Below are 22,341 nucleotides of genomic sequence, written 5' to 3'. Positions count from 1 at the left end.
AATGAATTAATATGTTGTGTTATCATGAATATTCATTACATAGGTGCACTTTAAACTTGGGATGAAAACACTCTAATTCATGGTTAGACAGCTTGTTGTTCTCCTAACAGAGGTTAGTATAGCATGCTGAGACTAAAGAGCCACAGGTTATATCTATTTGGATTAAGGAATGCACAACCATGTTCCATACCTCCCAACATCTGGGACCCCGGTGGCGGGACAGGGTGCGCGCCAATTTTTTGGGGCGTGGTATGTCTGAAATGGGGCGTGGTCTATACTTGCGGCACTGCTGCGAGGCCACGCCCCCATTTTTCGCCGCGGTGGGGGCATGCCCAGCAGCTCTGTGAGCTGCTGGCCAGCCCCTCTGCCTACAAGAATAGGACTACAGGGGGGACTCTCAACTGCCCCCCCGGCCGCGGGACACTGCCGGTGGTGGGAGGGATGCAGGAATGTCCCAAAATATTGGGACGTTCCCGCGATAAGCGGTACAGTTGGGAGGTATGATGTTCAATGTTACATATTTGAATCTAAGGAAGCAGGCAATTACAATTGTCATTTGATAAATCATTCATCTGTCCATGCAACATTAGTGCACCATCCTTTCCTTGGGATGTTTTTTGTTGGGGTTGGGGTTGTAACAGGCTGCGTAATCCACTTGTACTGGGCCCCATGATTCCTGATGGCAACCCTGGATACATAGTATACTTGCCTACTCACTCTAAATGACTGGTAGACTCCCAAATTTCGAGGAGCATTCTTAGACTCCCAAGAGAGTAGGCTCTCAGATCTACCCATTTTCCCAGAGGAGTGGATTGTCTGGGGAAGCATTGACACAATTTGTGGTACCAACCCCTTTTTCCCACCTATGGCCGCATCAAATATGATCTGAAGTTAACAGAAGATAATAGATGGGTTGAACACATTGGAAAACAAAATATGTAACATTTTGCATGGTGGGTGGGAGAGGGGGGCTGCTGCTCATAGTAGGGAGGCCCACAGGGCCCCCTTGAGCTTTAACATGCTCTCGTTCAGCGGCTATCATGAAGACAATAACTTGTAAGACAGAAAAGACAAATTCCAAAGACAGCTTTCATAACTTTCTAAAACTAATGAAGCGGAAACTTTCATAATCAATAATAAAAAAATACAAAAAAAACAATATTGAGGGGAAAATAATGACTCTGGAAATTATAATGTGCAATAAAGCTCTAAAAAATCTCCATTGTTGTTATCAGGTAACCAGGAATCTTAATATTGTGGTCTGTAATAAGAAATACAATATCCGATCACACTGGTTTCTTTAATTTGTTGTTTAGAGCAAATCACTGTAACAATTGCTCCTAGAGATAATAATACAGTATATTGTTCAAATGTAAATGTTGTGTTGGAAAAATCCTAACAGTCTTGGCAAATGAAAGATAAATGGCACTTTAAATTGTAGTGTTTCACAGCAGGAAGATCAGTTAGCAAAATTAAAAAATTAAAAATAAAAATGTATTTGGTTGTGGCATTTCTGTTAAAAAGATAAACTGTTATTAAATTGAGCAAATAATGTAGGTATTGCAGCAGATTGTAAAATATTTTGAGCCAGTAACAAAAAGGTTTAAAAATTGATTTGCCAAAATCCAGCAACCCCAAATTTTAAATGTTCCTGTATATCAATCCATGAAAGTTGTGTTATTAATAACGGTAATAATAATAATAATAATAATAATAGATTTATTTGGGAAAACAACATATACTGTAGGGGCAAAATCAATTAGCTGTCATCTGTAATGGAGCAAATGACAAATTACACATATCACAACTTCTTTATTGCTTAATTGGTCAAATGACCAATTGGTGAATACCAACTTGAAAGTAAAAGTTGACTGTTTGCTTTGCTGTAGTCAAACTACAGTTATTGGACCAAATACTGTATGGGGGTATACAGTACTTTTATCTACTTGTGTAATAAAGTGGGGCATTTTTGCAAGTAGTTAGCACAATAGTAAGCATAATGAGTAGTGTCTAAACTATTCAATAGCTAAAAGAATCTAACTCATATCAAAAACAAAACTGTTTAAAAGAATAAATAGACACAAATCAGTTACATAGACAATCAATAGTAAAATATTATTGGGTAGAGCCATATAAATACCACTTCAAATTATAAACATATAAAGTAGGCTACCCTTCTATTCAGTGGCGGCTCCTGCCTTTAGACTTAAGGGGGGCTGCAATTTCCTGGGTACTGCTCGTTGCAAACGGTCATTAATTATCTGCAGGTTATTAGTTTGATTTGTGCTGTACTAGTAGAATAGGAGGTGTATAGATCCCTCCCAGTGCGCAAAAAGGCTGCCAATTGGGGTTTGGTCCCTCCAGGTGCCCTCCCACCTGTTTTACAATAGTGCCAAGAAAGAAAAGATTGGGATAAACCCACTATCGGTGCCACTGGTAGAAAGAGGAATTAGATCAAGAAATGTGCATCCCTTATGGGGAGGTACCATTCCTCTTCTCTGTACGAGTCAGTCAGGGGTTAACCAAAAAGACAGGCTTCACATCAGCATGTGTCCTGGAGTCCTGTCCTATTCTCAGGGTATTCCGTTCAGAAATGTATGAGAAATCCGTTTTAGGGATGGAAGGGGTAGCTTCTGGTCCCGTCCGGATACAGTCCCAAAAGGTGTCGCCTCTGTTGGCAATGCAGAGCTCCTTCTCCCACAGTCCTTGTGCCACCCGGTTCCCCAACGCGTTTCGATCGCAACTGCGATCTTTTTCAAGGTATCCATTCAGACTTCTGGTCGGGGTTTAAATCCCCCTCTCAATCAGGGGTTCCAGCGCGTGGACCGCCTCCTTTGGACGTGCCCCCCGGCGTGTCTACGTACTGTAGTTCAGCGTCGCTTGATGCCGATGGTGGGAATCAGTCACCTTAGGGTGCCTGTCTTCGGGTCTTCCTGCTGCGCTGTGATGCTGGTGCAGTAAAGCGTCAACCAGGTGCACAAGGACTGTGGGAGAAGGAGCTCTGCAATGCCAACAGAGGGGACACCTTTTGGGACTGTATCCGGATGGGACCAGACGCTACCCCTTCCATCCCTAAAACGGATTTCTCATACATTTCTGGACGGAATACTCTGAGAATAGGACAGGACTCCAGGACACATGCTGATGTGAAGCTTGTCTTTCTGGTTAACCCCTGACTGACTCGTACGGAGAAGAGGAACGGTACCTCCCCATAAGGGATGCAGATTTCTTGATCTAATTCCTTTCTACCAGTGGCGCCGATACTGTGCTGTACTAGTGTTTGTGTGCATTTACTGTAAATAAATTATGTACTCATATGCACACAAGCACAGGTACAGAGCAAAATACACTCTTTTAATAACTTTAATATTAATTAAAGTACACAAAATTATACTCTTAATAAAAATCTACAAACAAATATTATTAAATTAAAATAAACTTTCATGCACCTCTCTGGTGCAATGCATACCCTTCCCATGCATCCCACTGAGTGACTCACTGAAGTCCGGGCATGCTCACTGCAGAGGATTGCTTCTGGGCTGCACAGACAGCAGCCCATAGAAGCACTGTAGCTCAGGTGATTTGCACAGACCGGCTTCCTGTTGGAAGCTATTGCTGTCATCACTCCATGTACTGGCAGCTGGAGGAGTTTCCAGCTCTGTGTATGATGCGCAGTAGCAGCTTCCAATAGGAATCTACTACATGCTGAACTCCTCCCCACAGGGTTGAGTAGGGATGGCCATCGTTGCCGTTGCCATCGATGGTTGCCATCGATGGCAAAAGTGCAACTGCCCATCGATAGTATATAACCATTCTATGGATGAGCATCAATGTTTTTGCATATCGATGGTCATCCATTTTCTCTGATTGAGTGGCCTGTGGGCCAATCAAAATGCAGGGACGGGGCTCCACGGGTGTCAGGGGTGGAGCTATGCAGTTCCGGCACTGTAGGGAAAAAGCAAAAATGAAACTATTCGTTTAAGCTTTAAATCGATGGTGGGAAACCATCTGGTTCTCCCCCAACGATGGCAAAACTATTTGACATTGGCCATGAACCATCGATGATTTATAATCATCGATGGTCAATGGCCATCCCTAGGGTTGGGCTGTTGCTGTGTCTGCCCTGCAGCTTCATGGAGCCTGGTGAGAGGAGGTTACCAGCGTGTCAGAGACACAGACAGACAGCACCAGCGCACCGGAGGTAGGAAGAGGGGGGGTGGCCGCGGGGGGAAGCACCGGAGCTCTGGTGCTGTCTGTCTGTGTCTCTGGTGTTGTGATTTTAACTGGAGGGGCTACAGTCTTGCAGACCTATAGCAGAAGCCCCCACTGCTTCTATTTAACAGGATGTGTTCCTTAGTGCCCTAGTGGGTCTGCTGGTCACAGATAAGGTCCACAGCACATTTTGTTAGCACAATTAGATTTCTCCTATTATTCTCCAAGTTTGTAAATAATGCTGGCTGTCTTATCATAGCAGCGCTCCCGTAATTTGCACAGATCTTACTGCCACATGTGTCCTTTTGTGTTATTGCGTTACTGTAGAGCAGATGTAGTAAACCGGTGGCTCTTCAGCCATGTGGAACTTCAAGTATCAGCTTCTGACTGAAGTTGTGCTTGGAATTGTAACTCCAGAATAGTTGGAAGATACAAGTTCCCCACCTCTGCTGTACAGAAAATGATTGCACACTGCATTTAAGTTTATTTAATATATGAGAGAAGGCAAACAATATTATGCTCACAACTAAACGTTTTTCTTCTAATAAGAATCACAATCCTCCACCGTATCCATTATTATTAGATTTATTCACACATTATTAAATAATACAGGAACTGAATAGGAAAACAACATCATTTTACATTCTGTTCAAAAGTATGTTTTTGCCCTTTTAATAAAATATGATTATTGAGGTGAAGAGATTAATCTTCTCCTGTGAAAACAGAACAAGAATTTTGTGCATCGTTGGTCAAAAAAAGAAAATATACACAAAATATGACTGTACATTATACGTGTATATATAGAAATGACAAGATATAATTATATATTATCATTGTACATTAATCTGTCCGCAACTAAAAAAATAAGTTGTGTCTTTAAATTGAAAACACTATTATTTTCTTTCTGTGTAAACAAAAGGTATATAATCACATTTTTCATTTCCTCCCCAAAGCTTCAGTTACAGACACAATGGGGCAGATGTATCACTTGCGTTAAGTGTTTTATCTGCATTTTATGCTAGTTAACTTGGGGGAATTACATTTGTTTAAATTTACTAATCGTGCACCTAACGTGCGCTAGGCACAGCCCGCCGAGTAACACTTGGTGGTGCTGTCCCATGCAATCCCCCTCCCCAGTAATTAGCGGCCGGGGCAATGTGATAACAGCCGCCTAGGCGTTAAATTGCCCCAGCCGCTTTGCCAGCTCAGGGATAGCGTTGTCCTAACCCCACTACAGAGACAATGCTAGCCCTGCTGCTGGCTCCGGGCTGCACACGAGATCTTGCGAAAAAAGCAAGATCTCGCGCATGCCCATAAAGCCAGCCGGGGGTAGAGAAGTTTTTTTTTTTTTTAAATGCAGATGTGCAGAACTGCCTGGGGAGAGCCATTAACGCTGGGCATAATGGCTCTCGGGGGGGGGGGGGGGAGAGGTTAATACATTCATTTATAATGGGTGCCCGCTTCTTTTCGTTATGCAGGACCCGTTATTTTATAAATGTTATGGCCCATCGATATATCTGACCCAACCTTCCTGTTTTATATCACTAGAATAACTGCTCAATCTGCCTTCTCCTGGAGGTTAAGGGTAAACTCAGTTAGCCACAGTGCTTTCTGCAAGGCTGTAGCTCTAGGTTTGATGCCTAGTGCCTTCAGTTACAAGCCAATTTCCCTGTGTGGTAAGCTCATGGCTAATGCACTTTAACCCATTGATTGCAGGTTAAGTATACAGAGAATCTGCCCCAAAGCGGCAAGTGGCTTAAAAATGCAACTATTTATTAACATATGTTTAGAACTGTGAGCACAACAGAAATATTACATTATATTGCATTAACAGAGTGGTAAGAGGGTGCCTTTTACAGTCTATAGGATAAGGGGAGATTAATTAAAAATAATTAAGTGCCACATAGTGCAAATTAGTAAATATTGGTTCAGCCAGATTATTAACCATTGCATGTTGGGCTCTGTGATTAAGTCATAGCGCAGTGCTGTGTCAGGGTTTTCTGATTATGTGCAAGTTGTGTGTGAACTGTGTAGAGAGGATTTAATTTGGAAGAAGCCTAGATTTTGTGGATGGTTTGGGAATTTGGTTAGCTGCCCGCAGATAGGTAAATTTTGAGGAAGCAGTTGGAGGTTTGGAGAATAGATCAATGTCTTGCTTCACAACAGAGAGCATTCCTCAAAGTGGGTGCAAGCCAAAAAAGTTCTATAAGAATGTTCATTAAGGCCTGCCAAAGCACATCCTGGGCCAAATGTAATAGGGTGTGAGAATCAGAAAGTGAGAGATTTTGGGAGAGTTCTCTCATCTTTTTTAAAGCAGCAATCAATTACATGGCAAAATCTTGACCCCCCCACAATCTAAACCTAAGTCGTCGTCGTCCCCCACCCTCAGTGCCTAAACCCAACCCACCCTTCCCTAGCCTGACCATAACCTGTCCCTGCATATTAATTTCTGGCAGTTGGGTCTCCATCGCCGGCATCCTCACTGATGTTAGGATTCAAGGGCTGGTCCCATGCCAGTGTTCAGGATCCCCACCTCCCAGATGGTAAACGCATCCCAGCATTGTACTATAGCTTTTACAATAAAACATTTCAATGGCAACCCCACAGTACAGTCTATTCAATGCATTTTTTAATAATGTCTGTTTAAATGCCCAAGGGGTCATAAAGGGTTAATGAGAAGTGGAACTCTTATAGAAATCTGTTGTTGTTGAGGCTGTTAAAGCCTCTGACAGCAAGAAATATTGAGAGAACAAAGGATTGATTCTCCATCTGGCAGTCCAAACTGCGTGTGTGTGGTCATTATTGATTATTTTATCAATAACTGTAGTTACTTGAGGTTTCAGTGTTTAATGTTATCCATATGGTAAAAATAGCAAAGCTAAAAGTACAAAATAAGAACATTTCTTCCTCTTCGAAGAATCCAATAATCTGACACAATATGAATAACTTCTTAAAAGTTGAAAAAGAGTTGATGGAATAAAGTTCAGCCCAAAAATCTGAGAAGTGTTTCAATCCGGTCCTACCAAACACTTATTACTCCTGCGGCCATTATCAAAGCTCATCCATCTGCTACTTTAATAAAAATATTTCAGTAAATCAATTCTGGCATCTAGGAAAGCTATTACACACTCTGCATGACACCTTGTCCGTCAGCCTGAGGGGAAGGGGTTTGGGCATTCTTAAATATGTATTTTTGGACACATAATTTACCTAGAAAACCAATCTACAATGGTAAGGGATTTTAAAGTCTCAGTAAAGTTTCTTCTCCCTATGTGGAACCAATATAGGCCCTTATTCAGATCTGATTGCAGTACAAATTTGTTCCCAAATTGGGCAAAACCATGTGCACTGCAGGTAGGGCAGATTTAACATGTGCAGAGAGAGTTAGATTTGGGTGGGGCATGTTTAAACTGAAATCTAAATTGCAGTGTAAGAATAATGCAGCCAGTATTTTTCCTGCACAGAAACAAAATAACTCACACAAATCTAACTCTCTCTGCACATTACATCTGCCCCACCTGCAGTGCACATGGTTTTGTCCATTTTGAGAACAAATTTGTACTGCGATCAGATCTGAATAAGTACTGGTGGCTTCCAATCATAAAATATATGGGCAAACAGAATAGCAAACTCTGACCACCGCCACATAACTAAGGATGACATACAGATGGAGCCGGGCTTTTCTTTGCAGGGGATGGCGATGGCGACGCCATCCCCTGCCACCCGCCATCTGTATTTGCGAAAGGGGATGCGCGCGCGTCCCCTTCCGACGGCTTCCCCCAGGTCCTCGCCGGCTTGTCGGCAGTTACCCGGGGTCCCCACCACCTCCCCGCACCCCCCCTACCCCTGTCCGTCTCCCTGAAGAGGAGACGGACAGGGTCCCGTTGCCCCGGCGCACGGACACTGAGACGCACGTGCGTCTCAGTCAGATGGCGAGCCGGGCTACTGGCGGATCACCAGTGGTGACGTTCTGGCGATTCGCCAGCTAAGATGAGTCTGGCCCCATCTGTAGAAGCACAATTTACTTAATTTTATCCTTTTTGCTGGATTCTCTTTAAGAAAAACTTTTGGGTTAGGGTAGCATGAAAAAAAAATGCTGGTACTCTAAGGTGCCGTAATTCAAAGAATTTTGGGATACAGTGGTATATGTCACTAAAATAGTTGTTACTCTTTGGGGGTATTCAATCCCACCAGTAACAGTCCGAATTGTCGAGCATTTGTTTTTCTCGTTTTGCTCAACATGAAAATTTAGCTCGACAAGTCGAGTTCTCACCTGTTTACCCTTTAATTTAAATCCCACCAGTAACAGAATTGTCAAGCAGTTGCATTTATTTTTATCATTTTGCTTGACTGAAAAGTCGAGTTATACCCTACTCGACAAGTCGAGTTCTCCCCAGAGAGGAAAGTGGGAATTGTGTCAGAGATAGGCTCCATTTTTGTAGTCAATGATATGAAAGTAGATATTTGTTAAAAACGCAAATTCTCCTAAAAAATCCATTTCCAAATCAGCAGACTGCACAATGCTGGTATCTCCCTGAAGTCTCAGTACAGTGAGAGCTCTGAGGTAAACCGAGTGCATTGTGGGAGAAGTAAACAAAAGTAAACAACAAACATTGAATCCTGGGTAAATCTGCCCCAGCAGGGATACAAGGGACCTAAACCTAGGTCTTTGGTCAAACCAGAAGTAGACACAAACAGACATGTATACAGAAGACTTTCAATAGGCAAAATCCAGCACAATGAGCATGAAAGGTGAGCAGAAAAAAGTGAAACATTCTTATATGGCAAATGGAATAATTTAAACAAATGCATAATAATGCAAGCTGAAAACTGATACTGACAATGGAATAATGGAATAAAGCATACAATATAAACATGCAGCAAATGGAAAATGAAACAAAAGAGGAATACAGGTATTTAGCAAAATATCACAAATACAGAAGTCAAGATAAGCACTACAAACATTAGGGAATCCTGCATATACATTTAACACAATTTTTGGACATGCAACCAGAGAAACTCCCTTGTCACGACAGAAATAATTGTTGAGTTAATTTTGAGGGAAGAGTGATTTCAAACAGTCGAGGTCAGGTGTACTCTTTGACATTGAATAGGATGCATGAATTATCTCGACGGGTTTAACCCAAAATAACTCGACAAGTCGAGAAATGTTCAACTCGACAGTCGAGGAAACCGAAAACCTGCTTGACAAGTCGAGATAACTAGACAATGAATAGGCGACCTCTTAAAAAACCAACCTCTCGTTGAGAAAACAACAAGCTCGACAAAAATAACAAGCTCAACAGACATTGAATACACCTCTTAGATTCATATCAGCTCCATTCTAATATTTTAAATATCCCATGCAAATTACCTACCTACCTGAAGGAAATGCTATCTCAAAATCTCTCAAAATATCTTCCAACCCGACCTGTTCGCTCCTCACAAGATCCACGTCTCTCATCCACACTCATTACTCGCTCACATTCTCAATTGCAGGACTTTCTTCTCTGTGGAATGCTCTCCCATGCACAATAAGACTCTCCTCCAGTCTCCAAACCTACAAGTGGTCCCTCACCACTTCAGGCAAATTTCTGAACCAGCCACTTAACCTTCATATACCATTCCTATCTAATCACATACCCACTACAGTCCACACATATCTACTCTCTTTCTTTTTCACATTTTCCATCCTCCTGACCCATGGCCAAACTGCTGGATCACCCTATCATACAGCACACCAGGAACCTTTGCATTCTGGTTGAACTAATGCCTACTGTATTTCCCTATAGATTGTAAGCTTGGGAGCTGGGCTCGCATACCTTTGACTGTCTGTAAATACCCATTTTGTTGTATCATTGTCTCCTATTGTAAAGCGTAACGGAATATGCTGCGCTATATAAGAAACTGATAATAAATAAATATGACAAATTCACATGGATTTCCTATCACCATTGTGTAAACAGTGTACAAGTTTGAATGGTCTTTGTACATATGGTTCCTATACAATATAAACAACACTAAACAGTTATCATTGTTATCCACAATTGGGATACTGATCTGCATGAGTGTCAATCACTGTCTGCTTACAATATAATATCTGTCACAGATTAATAAATAATGCCAGAACAGCAATATACAGTATATAAACAATCAACGGCAGGTGACACTTGGACAACCAAAGAAGAATTTGCCATTAAAATCCAATGTTAGGATTTGTAATGTGAAATTTCCGGCAACACCCATTGTATACGGTTGAGTTGATTCAGAATTAGCTGCATTTTTTTGAAGTACTGATTTATTTGCATTATTAATGCCTAAATAAGATGTATAAATAACCTACCTGCATGGAAGTCTATGCCCACTGCAAAGGATGTTCCAGATATTGGCATGAGTGCATCCATTCTGTCACTTGGGTCAAGCGGAATTCCTCTAACTCCTTCATGCACAGAGTACATGAGAAAGGACTCTATACCTGCAGAGTGAAAACACAAATATACAGATAGTACCGATAGGTCTATGCATTTGCCTAATTCTAACACAACATCATAAAAACTATCATGAACTAGGTCAACAAGCATGAGTTCGACACCACTAGGTCGACATGCATGAAGATCGACATGACTGAAGGCCGACATGGGTTAGGTCGACAGGGTCATTAGGTCAACACAGGCATTAGGTCGACAGTCAAAAGGTCGACATGGGGGTTTTCCACTTTTTTGTCCCGAATGTCGACATGCACACTGAAATGTAGCACTGCGTCCCCTCGCTGTGCTCAGCATGCTATTTTATGCTTCCACCATGCCTTAATGGATGGTAGGGCATGAAATACCACGTCGGCTCCCAAAAAAACTAAAACCCAATGTCGACCCAATGTTTGTGTCGACCTAATGACTGTCGACCTTCAGTCAAGTCGACATTCACTCATGTCGACCTAGTGGTGTTGACCTAATGCTTGTAGACCTAATGACCGTATCCTATAAGAGTAATACATAGTTTAAAGGATGATTGTGATTCATACTCGATTAAGTATTCACAAATATTTATAATAATGTTAAAGGCCACAAAATTGCCTGAGAGAGATAGTTTAGCAAGGATTCCTGCCCCACAATGTTTTTGCGGTTACATCACTGAAGTGCTTCACTACACAGCAAAGTTTTTGCACAGTATCAGTGGCCGCTGGCTGCGCAGCCAGGCACAGACTGACCACATTTTGGGTTGTGACTGCTGTGTGTGACATCATGCAGCCACTGCGACCCTCCCCCTGAGCGGTCCACCCAGACCTGCATTGTCTGAACAGCTCCCACAAAACACTGAGTTGCCACCACCGCAGTGGTCACCCGTTGCATAGTCGTCTCACCCCATTGTTACTTAAATTGCAGTCACAGCAAGACTGCAGCTTAAGCGCTCGTGCACCTGTGTGTGCGCAGACCTCTAGAAATTGCTAAATAACGATTTTCGGAGATCCACGTATAGGTGTAAATCAGACCCAATGTTCATGGGTTTCCTGGTTAAAAAATAAAATCACTTTTCGATCCCTTGTGGCACGAAAACATAGAACTGAACCATGTTACTCAATCCTGTAAAAGCAAGAATGTCCCTTTGTTCTAGAAATCATTGTACAATTAAAAGTGTGGTTTATTGTTGCCCACTTTCACCATAAAACTTGTACCATATGTTCCAACTGCAAATACCAACTAAGATATAGCAGCTACATTACAATGCTCTATCCTAGAATGAAAAATACCTACAGTGTCACTCTGCATACCGTACCTTGACAAGACATGCGATTCTTTCGAAGGTTGTAGCCAACTGTACACATACATGTTCGAGTTGTTTCAGAGGTTGGTAAACACAGTTGGGAACATCCACCATTGTTGACCTGGCAGGGATTGCTACCTACAGAATGGACAGCAAAGAACAGAATATCAAATCACAATTGTACATTTAGAATGCATTTGGAGAATAAATTAGAACTCAATTGTAATTCCAAAAAATATAATTTAATGGAACATACTTTTTGTACAATTAAAATATTAAAAGAAAACCGCAAATATTTAACAAAAACAAAAACATATTCTGAATTGTGTATGTATTACACATGGGGGTGATTCTGGTTGGTTTGCAAAAACAAACTCCTTTAATGGACAAAACCATGTGCACTGCAGGTGGGGCTGATGTAACATGTGCAGAGAGAGTTACATTTGGTTGAGTTATTTTGGTTTCAGCATCTGTACATGCTGTAATGCCAATTGTTGCATCATTAGATCCACCATTGGGTGCACCATTAAAAATTACATCAGCCCATACAGTTTCTCCATCCATGTATAAACTCCCATGAGAGTGGTTGAGCATCTATGTATGCAGCCACTTTCACAGAACTGCCCGCAACACTTCAATAAAACACTCATAAGACCACTCACTGACAGGGCCATCTTAACAGCATTGTAGGCCCTGGACAAACCAATTCACCAGGCTACCACCCATTCATGGGAATACATTAAAAAATCATGACATTCTGCTCCTGAGGTTCTGCTCTGTCTATCCACATGCTTTAATACAATGAATGGGTGTCAGCCTGCTTTAATACAATGAATGGGTGTCAGCACTTTTATTGGTGGAAAGCTCCAGCCATCTACCAATAAGCATGCAGACAGACATTCACTGTCTGGCTGCAGGCTGAGAGGCAGTTAGAGAATGCTGCATGCTGGACAGCGTTCTCTACCTGCCTTCCAATATAAACAACAATGGCACCAGCCAATTCCTGCTCAAAAGCCCCGACAATTGTGGGCCCCTGGACAGCAGACCAGTGTGCCTATATGTTAAGATGTCCCTGTCCTGAAATGAACACTACATTCTCAATACAGTTTTCCGTGTGTGCATATGACTGTGATTCCATACAGGAACAATCATGGAGCATGCACGATTCAATTCAGATGCTTGCACAGTAGAAAAAATATATTTCAGTGAAGGGATTAGGGGCCAGATTCTCTAAGCTTCAAAAGTGATAAAATGGAGAGTGATAAACAGCCAGCCAATCAGCTCCTGTCTGAAATGTTTCAAACACAGTCTGTGACATGGAAGGTAGGAGCTGATTTGCTGGCTGTTTATCGCTCTCCATTTTATCACTTTTGAAGCTTAGTGTATCTTGCTCTAGAACATCTGGAAAATTTGCCAATGAAAATGCCTAAAACATTGCACATGTAATGCACAGGTTACTTTTTATGCAGTATCAATGCCTCCTGCCAAATGCATGAATCCTCATTTTTGCATCCCTTAAAACAACATTTTTCAAGTTCCAGAAGTCAACTATCGCAACAATTTGGTCTTTTTCTTTATTATTATTGCGGTATGATTATGACTGATGTGTTTGCATCAGGCAGCTCCAATAACACTTCATAAATCCCTAACCCAAGTAGCACTTACACTCCACCATTTGCAGATGCCTGTGCTGTGCTTATATCTTACTTATTATTTAAGGTTTAGCAGTGGTTTCTTTGGTGTTTATCACTGTCCACAGCTGTACGGATAAGCCTCTCTGTGCAGTACATATAACTAGAGTCTCCTTGACTAACGAATCGTCTCCCAATCCTCTTGCGATCAGTGTCACATTGACTAATGAATTGGATAATTGTACATAGGAATCCAGGAGAGGTAGCGATGTAAGCACCTTAAACACCACTAAACTGCACATTTTTCATACTAATGGAGCTTTTAAGGTACCCGCAGTGATACTGTTAATGGGGTTGTCTTTTATATTGATGGTTTTGCCAATATATTCTTGAGGTAGAAACAGCAATTTCATTCAATTTAAATTTGCCTAACATTGTACTAGGAACTTCTAAGTAGTCATTTGTCATTCATTCTGAATATTCAATTCGCAGAATAGCCTGTTTTAAGTATTTCATCCTTGTTTGACCTTTTTCTAAATAATATATGTTTTTGTTCTATCTGGTTAAATGTAATGATAATGTATCAGATACTGGGGAAGACGTATCAAGCTTTGTCATTTATTTAGCATAGGCTATAAAATGGCAGAAGTTGAGTAGCTGCTTTGGTCAACTTCTCCATGGCTTGATAAATCCCCCCTACTTTATCATAAAAGCATGTCCCCCTCGTCTGCTATTAATGTCATCATCATCATCTTTGGATTGTTGTGCTAACTAATGATACCTTATATGGGAATATTTACCAGATTTGTTGACAGAGTTGTTACTTTCCAGGGGTATGAGACCCAGAGCTCACATTGAAGATTGCAGCTCACTAACCTGAGAGGGTAGCCTTAAGATAGGGCTTAAGTGATCGTAAAATGCCCTAAATATTTTTATATGAATACAGGACTTTTTAACCCTTTGAGTGCCAGGTGAATTTGTCCTACTTTGGACTTCACTCCGTACCTCTAATTGGAGTTTTGGGCGGAAATACAGCAAACTGGAAATCAGGTTTGGAGATCCCCTATGTGGTTGTACCATCTCTCCCTAGACCAGTATGCTATTAAATCAGCTATTGAGGATCTGATAATTATCAGCATGCTCCATTACTGACTTTGCTTAAACACTTCGTTTGCTGGACTTTATTTACTAATCCAACTAACGGATTGGCTATATTCATATTAGTCATCGTTCTAATATTTGGATAACCTAAATAAATTTGTTTTAAGTTGATACTAATTTTAAACAAATTATGGTGCACTAAAAACTTTTTAACTATTTTTTTTCTAGTGGTATCGGCCGGTACCTTATGTGAATATTATTGCTATATGTGTACTGATGTATTGTTTTTTTATTATTATAAGGTTCCAGTTTGTATCAATGGAAGTTAATTAGAAAATGAGTCCTGAAAATTCTTTTAGTTTTAAATAGACCATAGTTGCCATTTATCAGATTTATCAGTGGTCAAGTTCTTTTTTGCAAAGCATGCACACAGTCAACTTAGGAATCATGTGGCTCTGTGGTTGCTTTAGAACTACAATTCCCAGCATGCTCTGCTAGCAACAGGAAAAGCTTGCTGACATGCACTAAATCACACGTTGGTAACCTGTGGCTCAACAGCTGTTGTCAATCTACTAGTTCTAGCATACTGAGACGTCTAATTCCACTACAGCTGGAGAGTCATATGATGCATAATTTATGAGACTTGTAGTTCTACAAGGCTGGAAAACAGCACATCGAGTACAGTACCTCTTTTCTAAATGCAGCTATATAGTAAGCACACATGTATTATTCTGACTAGATATCATTTCCAGAAAGACCCCTGAGATTTGCATGGAACATGTAGTAAACAGATTCATCATGACGCTATCTCATTTCTGACAGTGGGCAGAATGAGTGAATGCAGCAACGTTTTGTGATAAAAGAAAGGAAACAAAATTGCAGTTTGCTGTAGTTAAGCACCTGACAAAGTATTGCATGGCCAAAAACAGTGAGGTGCCATGAGGTCAATGGCTGAGGCACTGGCTTGTATCATACTTGCCATGATCTGTTCCAAAACACCACCCTTCCGTGTTTCGTGTTTGTGTTTTGGATCTGGATTTTTTTTCTAAATAAAAACTGCTAAAATCACAGAATTTATCATTTTGTTTTTGGATCCTACACTATGATTAACCTCACTAGCATTCATTTCCACTCATTTACAGTCTATTCTGAACACCTTGAACACCTCACAACTCACAGTGGGGCAGATGTATTATAGCGACGCATAGCGTACTTAAAAAAGGGGGCAGCTCCCCTGGACTGATACGGGACACTGGGCAGCACAGCCGGACTAATACAGGATACTGGGCAGCAAATTTGGACTGATATGGCACACTTAACACCCCTTGCGGTAGAATATTTTCTTTTCAGAGAGCCCCTTAGTTGTCCCCCACAGCAGTGCCATTTAACTGCCCCTCTGAGTAGTGCCCCCCAATAGTAGCCTTAGTAATGCCCCCTTAGTAGTTGTACCTTCGGTAGTTCCCCCTTAGTACTGTATAGTTTCCCGCACAGTACTGTAGTTCCCCCTTAGTAGTTGTACACAGTTCCCCCACCAGTAATTCCCCCTTAGTAGTTGTACCCTGGCCTTTACTAGTTTCCCGCTCAGTAGTTCCTCCTTAGTAGATGTACCCTTTAGTTCCCCTGTCAGTACAGTTGTCCCCCTTATGTGGCCCCCATTACATTAGGCAGTCTGTTAGGTCCCCCATTAGTTTGTACCCCATTAGTTAGATTTTCTGCCTGCAGCCGCCATAGCCAGGGCCGTTTCTAGAGGCGGACAAGCCGTGCAGCTGCCCGGGGTGCCGCACGGCTTGTCCGCCTCTGTTGAACAGCCGGGGCACCCGGGAGCTCCCCCCACGCCGCTGCCCCCTTCCTCCGCCTCTCCCGTCCGCCGCCCCAGCCACAGATGATTCAGTTTGGAGGGGAGAGGAGCGCATATTGCGTCTCTCCTTCCCCTCGCCGTGTCACTGGGCTGTTAGCCAATCAGAGCTTGCGGGCCGACAGCCAATCAGGAGCCAGCCCGCCAGGTATGATTGGCTGACAGCCCAGTCACAGTCTGGGACATAGTGAAGGGGAAGGAGAGATGCGCTATGCACTCCCCTCCCCTGGGAAGCAGCGGCGGCGGGGGACTGGAGGGCGACTCGGAGATTCGGACTCTGCTCTCCCCAGCAGCAGCAACGGTGAGTTGTGCTGCTGCTGGGATATTATATTCTGGCACTGTGGGGGCATAAAGGTCTGGCATTGAGGGGGGCATATGTGTGGCACTGTGTGGACATATATGTGGCACTGTGGGGGCATATTTGTGGCACTGTGGGGGCATATTTGGCACTGTGGGGGCATATGTGTGGCACTGTGGGGGCATATGTGTGGCACTGTGGGGGCATATGTGTGGCACTGGGGGCATATGTGTGGCACTGTAGGGGCATATGTGTGGCACTGTGGGGGCATATGTGTGGCACTGTGGGGGCATATCTGGCACTGTGGGGGCATATCTGTGGCACTGTGGGGGCATATCTGTGGCACTGTGGGGGCATATTTGGCACTGTGGGGGCATATATGTGTGACACTGTGGGGGAATATATGTGTGGCACTGTGGGGGCATATATGTGTGGCACTGTGGGGCATATCTGGCACTGTGGGGGCATATCTGTGGCACTGTGGGGGCATATTTGGCACTGTGGGGGCATATATGTGTGGCACTGTGGGGGAATATATGTGTGGCACTGTGGGGGCATATATGTGTGGCACTGTGGGGGCATATCTGGCACTGTGGGGGCATATTAGTAAACGGCATCAGTTGTGCGGCAGCGGCGCGTGGGGCATAATGTGTAATAGGCATTACGTTGTGGGGAGTATTGTGTAATTGCCATCATGGTGTGCGGCGTGATATGTAATTGTCATCACAGTGTGCTGCGTAATGTGTAATTGTCATCACAGTGTGCGGCGTAATGTGTAATTGGCATCACGGATAAAAAGTGTATAATGATTTAAGCAGCCTGTCATTGTTTGGCCTTGATCTGTGAGGCGTACTAGGTAACTGTGTGGGCCTTTATATATTTATGTCACTGTGTTGCAAAAGTGAGATGTAAGGTAATTGTTTTCCTGCTAGACCACGCCCCTTATATTAAACCATACCCCTTTTAAAATAAACCACGCCCACTATTTCAGCGTGCACAATTTCTTCTATGTCATGTTATGTATTTTTTTTGTGGAGGGGGGGGGGGGGGGCGCATTTTTATTTCTTTGCCCTGGGAGCTAAATTGTCTAGAAACGGCCCTGCCCATAGCTTTCCCCTCTCTGCAGACAACACTGACACATCCGTGCTGTTTGAATTTCACATGTGGACTGAAGAGGGCGCCGATCTCCTGGAGTTTTATAGAGTATGGGTCTTGCAAGAATCCAACTGTAGGAAGATGATGTCCGGCCTCGTTTTCGACTCGGATTATTCGTGGAACGGAAGCGAGCCCCTTGGAAACGCCTCGGATCAATTAAGTTTGGGTGCGTTTGGATCTCTAGGCTCTGAATGCGCTCATCCAAAATTTTAATGTGTGGTGGGGCTACAATGATGGTATTTAGTGTGAACCATGTCACTGCCTACCCCACTTCTTCCATCTGAGCAGTGGTATGGGGGTGTGAAAGTGAATGCGGGGGGGGGATGTGGGAGCCTCGCCTACTTTTTCAGGGGGCTGGAAGTGAGTAAGGTGTCTCCCTGCCACTCTAGGAACATAGGCAAGTTTGGCTAGTATCAATGCCAGATTTACACACACACACACACACACACATACAGTATATGATTTGGAAACATATGATTTTTATAGTCAAAATTCTGAAGTATAGTTGAGCAGGACCAGTGGCGTAACTCCCGGAGACATTAGCCGCCGGGCGCTAGCCATCAGGGGAGGCACAGAGAAGCCGGGTGCACTTCAACAGTAAAGTAAATGAAAATAAACTACAGTTCCTAGCAGCCCTTGCTGCAGGAAGCCCAGGGCTGCTGGGAGCTTAAGTTTACTTTCAGTTTTTGCAGTCCGAAAGAGGGGCAGTGCTGTGCGGCACTGGACTGTACACACAGTCAGTGCCAGGGCTATCCAGATACCAGCGGCATGGTGACTGTGACTGTGTGTGTGTAACTATTATATACAGTATGTATTTGTGTGTGTGTAACTATTATATAATGTATATATTTATTGGTGTGTGTAACTATTATATACTGTATGTATTTATCTGTGTGTGTGTGTGTAATTATTATACTGTATGAATGTGTGCATGGATGATTAGGTGTGTGCTTAAGTGTAGGTATGCATGTGTATGACAGTATGTGTATATACTGTATGTGTGACTGTATATACTGTATGCATGTGTATAGCTGTGTGATTTTGTTGTAGGGATATGTGTATGGGTTATTTTTTCTTTATCTGCAGCCCAAATTAATTTGTAAATGTATGCACATAGGCCTTTATTCAGATCTGATCACAGTACAAATTTGTTTGGAAAATGGGCAAAACCATGTGCACTGCAGGTGGGGCAGATGTAACATGTGCAGAGAGTTAGATTTGTGTGAGTTATTTTGTTTCTGTACAGGGTAAATACTGGCTGCATTATTTCTACACTGCAATTTAGATTTCAGTTTTAACACACCCTACCCAAATTTAACTCTCTCTGCTCATGTTACATCTGACCCACCTGCAGTGCACATGGTTTTGCCCATTTTCCAAACAAATTTGTACAGCGATCAGATCTGAATAAGGGCCATAATGTGAGCTGTAAATAAGCATTTTGAATAAGTAAGCAGTCTGTGTATATGGATGTTTATAAGCAAATTATGTGTTTTTTTAGTGACAGAAGTGTGTGTTAAGTGCAGACTAGATGGGCCAAGTGGTTCTTATGTGCCGTCATACTCTATGTTTCTATGTAGGTGTGCTGCATGTGTGTTTTCAGTGAAACAGGTGTGTGGATGTTTTTAGGTGACAGAGAGGCAGATTTATTAAGCTCGGTGAAGTGATATGGTTTTTATCACCGGCGAATCAGCTCCTAACTGTGAAGTTACATGCTTGGTTTGAAAAATGACAGGTAGGAGCTGATTGGCCAGTGATGAAAACCATACACTTTATCACTTCACCGAGCTTAATAAATCTACCACAGAGAGAGGTGTGTGTGTGTGTTAAGTGTGAGGTGCATGTATGTGCATGTTTGAGTGAAAAAGGCGTGTGTTTGCTTTGGAAAAGTGGCAGAATTCGGGATTCACCAGGTCACATGTTGTTGATGTGATTTTTTTCTTATTTACATTTTAAATAGCCGACCCGCATTCCACTTCTCGCAGGAGCCTACCCGCATGCCACCTCATGGAGGGAGCCAGGACACATACTGGGAGCTGCAATACCTCTGTGGGACATTGGGCACCTCCTCCTTTCCCCCTCCCCCTCATGAGCACTTCCATTTTTACAGGGATCCAGTGACACAGAAAAGGTAATGTGGATCTGTATGCTGCTCCCTGTACACTTGTACCAATGCTCTCTCTCTCTCTCTTGTCTCCCTCTTTCGCACATACTCACTCTCCCCCATCTCTCTACCCCCCTCTCACTCTTTCCCTTTTTTCACACTCACTCCTATCCCTTTCTTTATTCTCTCCCTCTTTCTCACACTCACTCTCCCCTCAACCTCCCCCTCGCTCACACTCACTCCCCCCTCACTTACTCTCACCCTTCTCTCCCACCCCTCTCCCTATTTTTCACTCCCTTTCTCTCCCCCCATCTCTCTTCTCTACCTTTTTCACTCTCCCCCCCCCCTCTCTCTCTCTCTCACTTCTCTCAGAGGGGTATATGTATGAAGCAGTGATAAGGGAGGAGAAGTGATATTGGCCCTTATTCTGGTTGGTGCGGCCAGAGCCGCACACGGGGCTCCGGCCGCACAAACCAATCCCCGCCCACCCTACGGATCGCCATGGCCGTCCGTACACGGACGGCTGGCGATCCGCATAAAAATGGTGGAGGCGTACGCCTCCACCATGGTGGGAGCTGCCCCCTGCATTCGATGGTCGTCGACCATCGAAGGCAGGTCCGCACGCCCCGGCAGCTCCCGCAAGCTGAGACCACACGGACAATCGTCCGTGTGGTAGCTTGTATGGGGGCTGAAAGCTGACATCCGGCGACGTCAGCTTTCCGCCCCCATGAGTTGCGTCATGCCCTCATTACCATGCATACGCCCCGCGTTTGCATGGGAACGCCCATGAAACGCGGGGCGTACACATAGGGAAATGAGGGCATGAAGCCTCTCACGCCCCTATACGCCCCCTTTGCGGCGGACGAAATACGTCTGCGGCGAAGGGGGCTGCACATGCGCAGATTGACCTCTGCGCATGTGCAGAGTAAAAACATCGGCGGTACGGCCGCACGCGGGCCGTACCGCTCGAATCTGAATAAGGGCCATTGTGCCTGGTACTTTATCACTGGCCAATCAGTTCCTAACTGTCTAAACCCAGCCTGTAACTGAACAGTTAGGAGCTGATTGGCCGGTGATAAAGTTCCAGGCGCTTTATTACTTCTCCTACCTTATCACTGCTTCATACATCTACCCCAATATCTCTTTCTCATCCCTCTATCACCCCTCTTTCTTATCCCCCTCTCACACACTCACTCTCCTGCTCTCTCACCCCCCTCTCTCTCCTTTCTCTCAATCTCTCTCTCTCTTTTATCCCCCTCTTTCACCCCCTCTTTCGCTCAGCCCCCTTTCCCACTACTCACACTCACTTTCACCTCTCACTCCCCCTTTTTTTCTGTCCAATGCTCCACCCCTTCTCCACCCTCTCTCACTCATCTCTCTCTTTTCTTCTCACTCTCCCCTTTTTCTGTACATCTCACTTCCCACTTCATCACTGCCTCCCTTCCTTCTCCACCCCCTGTCACCTTTTCACTTTCCACCACTGCTTCTCCTCATCATTCCTTAGAGGTCAAGAACTTGTTGTGGTCCACGCCCATTGTTTCGGGAGCATGCAAAAATAACCACTCCCTCTGTCATCAACCTCCCGCCCCTGTTGCTTAGTTTTGTATCCAACCCTGTGTCTGTATTAATTGAGTGACAGAGGTGTGTATATATTGGGAGGGGGGGGCACGAACATTTATCTTGGCTCCAGGCAACTGGGACAAACTTACGCCACTAAGCAGGACAGTTATGTGTCCTAACTACCCTGACCGTAACTCACTGCCAAAAATAAGTTCTAGGAGCTGATGTCACCCAAAGTGTTCTGTTGCTACTACTGTATGTTATTGCAACCTATTCGAAAAAGTATCCCAAACTTTAAATAACAAAAATATATAAATATAATGATGTAAACATTTTAGACTGTTTTGTTTTATTTAGTTAGCACCAAGTTAAAAATGATTGTATATGTATAAAGTGCTACCATGTAATATAATGTTAATATTTTCATATATCCACATTTTTGTAAATTTATATTAAAAAAAGCTTATTTCCCATCTGATGAATATCACTTCATAAAAAGTCACAGTAGAGGATGAGGAGGCCACAGGTGCCAAGACTGATTTGTGTCATTATATGGACTTGTCTGCATTTCCATCTGTCTGTGGTCTTTGCAGGTTGTCATTATTAGAAGTAATACAGTATATGCCCTTCATGCACCTTTTTATACATAACACCTAAATAAAAC

At 43.2% G+C, this 22,341-nt stretch overlaps 1 protein-coding gene across 4 annotated transcripts in view; it reads right to left on the bottom strand.

The window, feature by feature from the left end:
• The window catches only part of LRP1B (LDL receptor related protein 1B), a 1,445,580-nt gene that overhangs the window by 403,002 nt on the left and 1,020,237 nt on the right, over positions 1–22,341 (bottom strand). For all 4 annotated transcript variants that reach the window (XM_083153866.1, XM_083153869.1, XM_083153867.1 and 1 more), the window contains exons 34-35: positions 11,986–12,111; positions 10,556–10,687 (exon numbers count right to left, since the gene is read on the bottom strand). In XM_083153866.1, coding sequence (XP_083009992.1) covers positions 10,556–10,687; positions 11,986–12,111 — 258 coding nt within the window. The remainder of the gene's footprint in view (positions 1–10,555; positions 10,688–11,985; positions 12,112–22,341) is intronic.

The sequence above is a fragment of the Crinia signifera genome, chromosome 7 (assembly GCF_055691185.1).
Source record: "Crinia signifera chromosome 7, ASM5569118v1, whole genome shotgun sequence".
In the NCBI taxonomy this organism is placed as follows: Eukaryota; Metazoa; Chordata; class Amphibia; order Anura; family Myobatrachidae; genus Crinia; species Crinia signifera.
The sequence above is the reverse complement of the archived record's forward strand: the minus strand, read 5'-3'. Positions and strand labels throughout refer to the sequence as shown.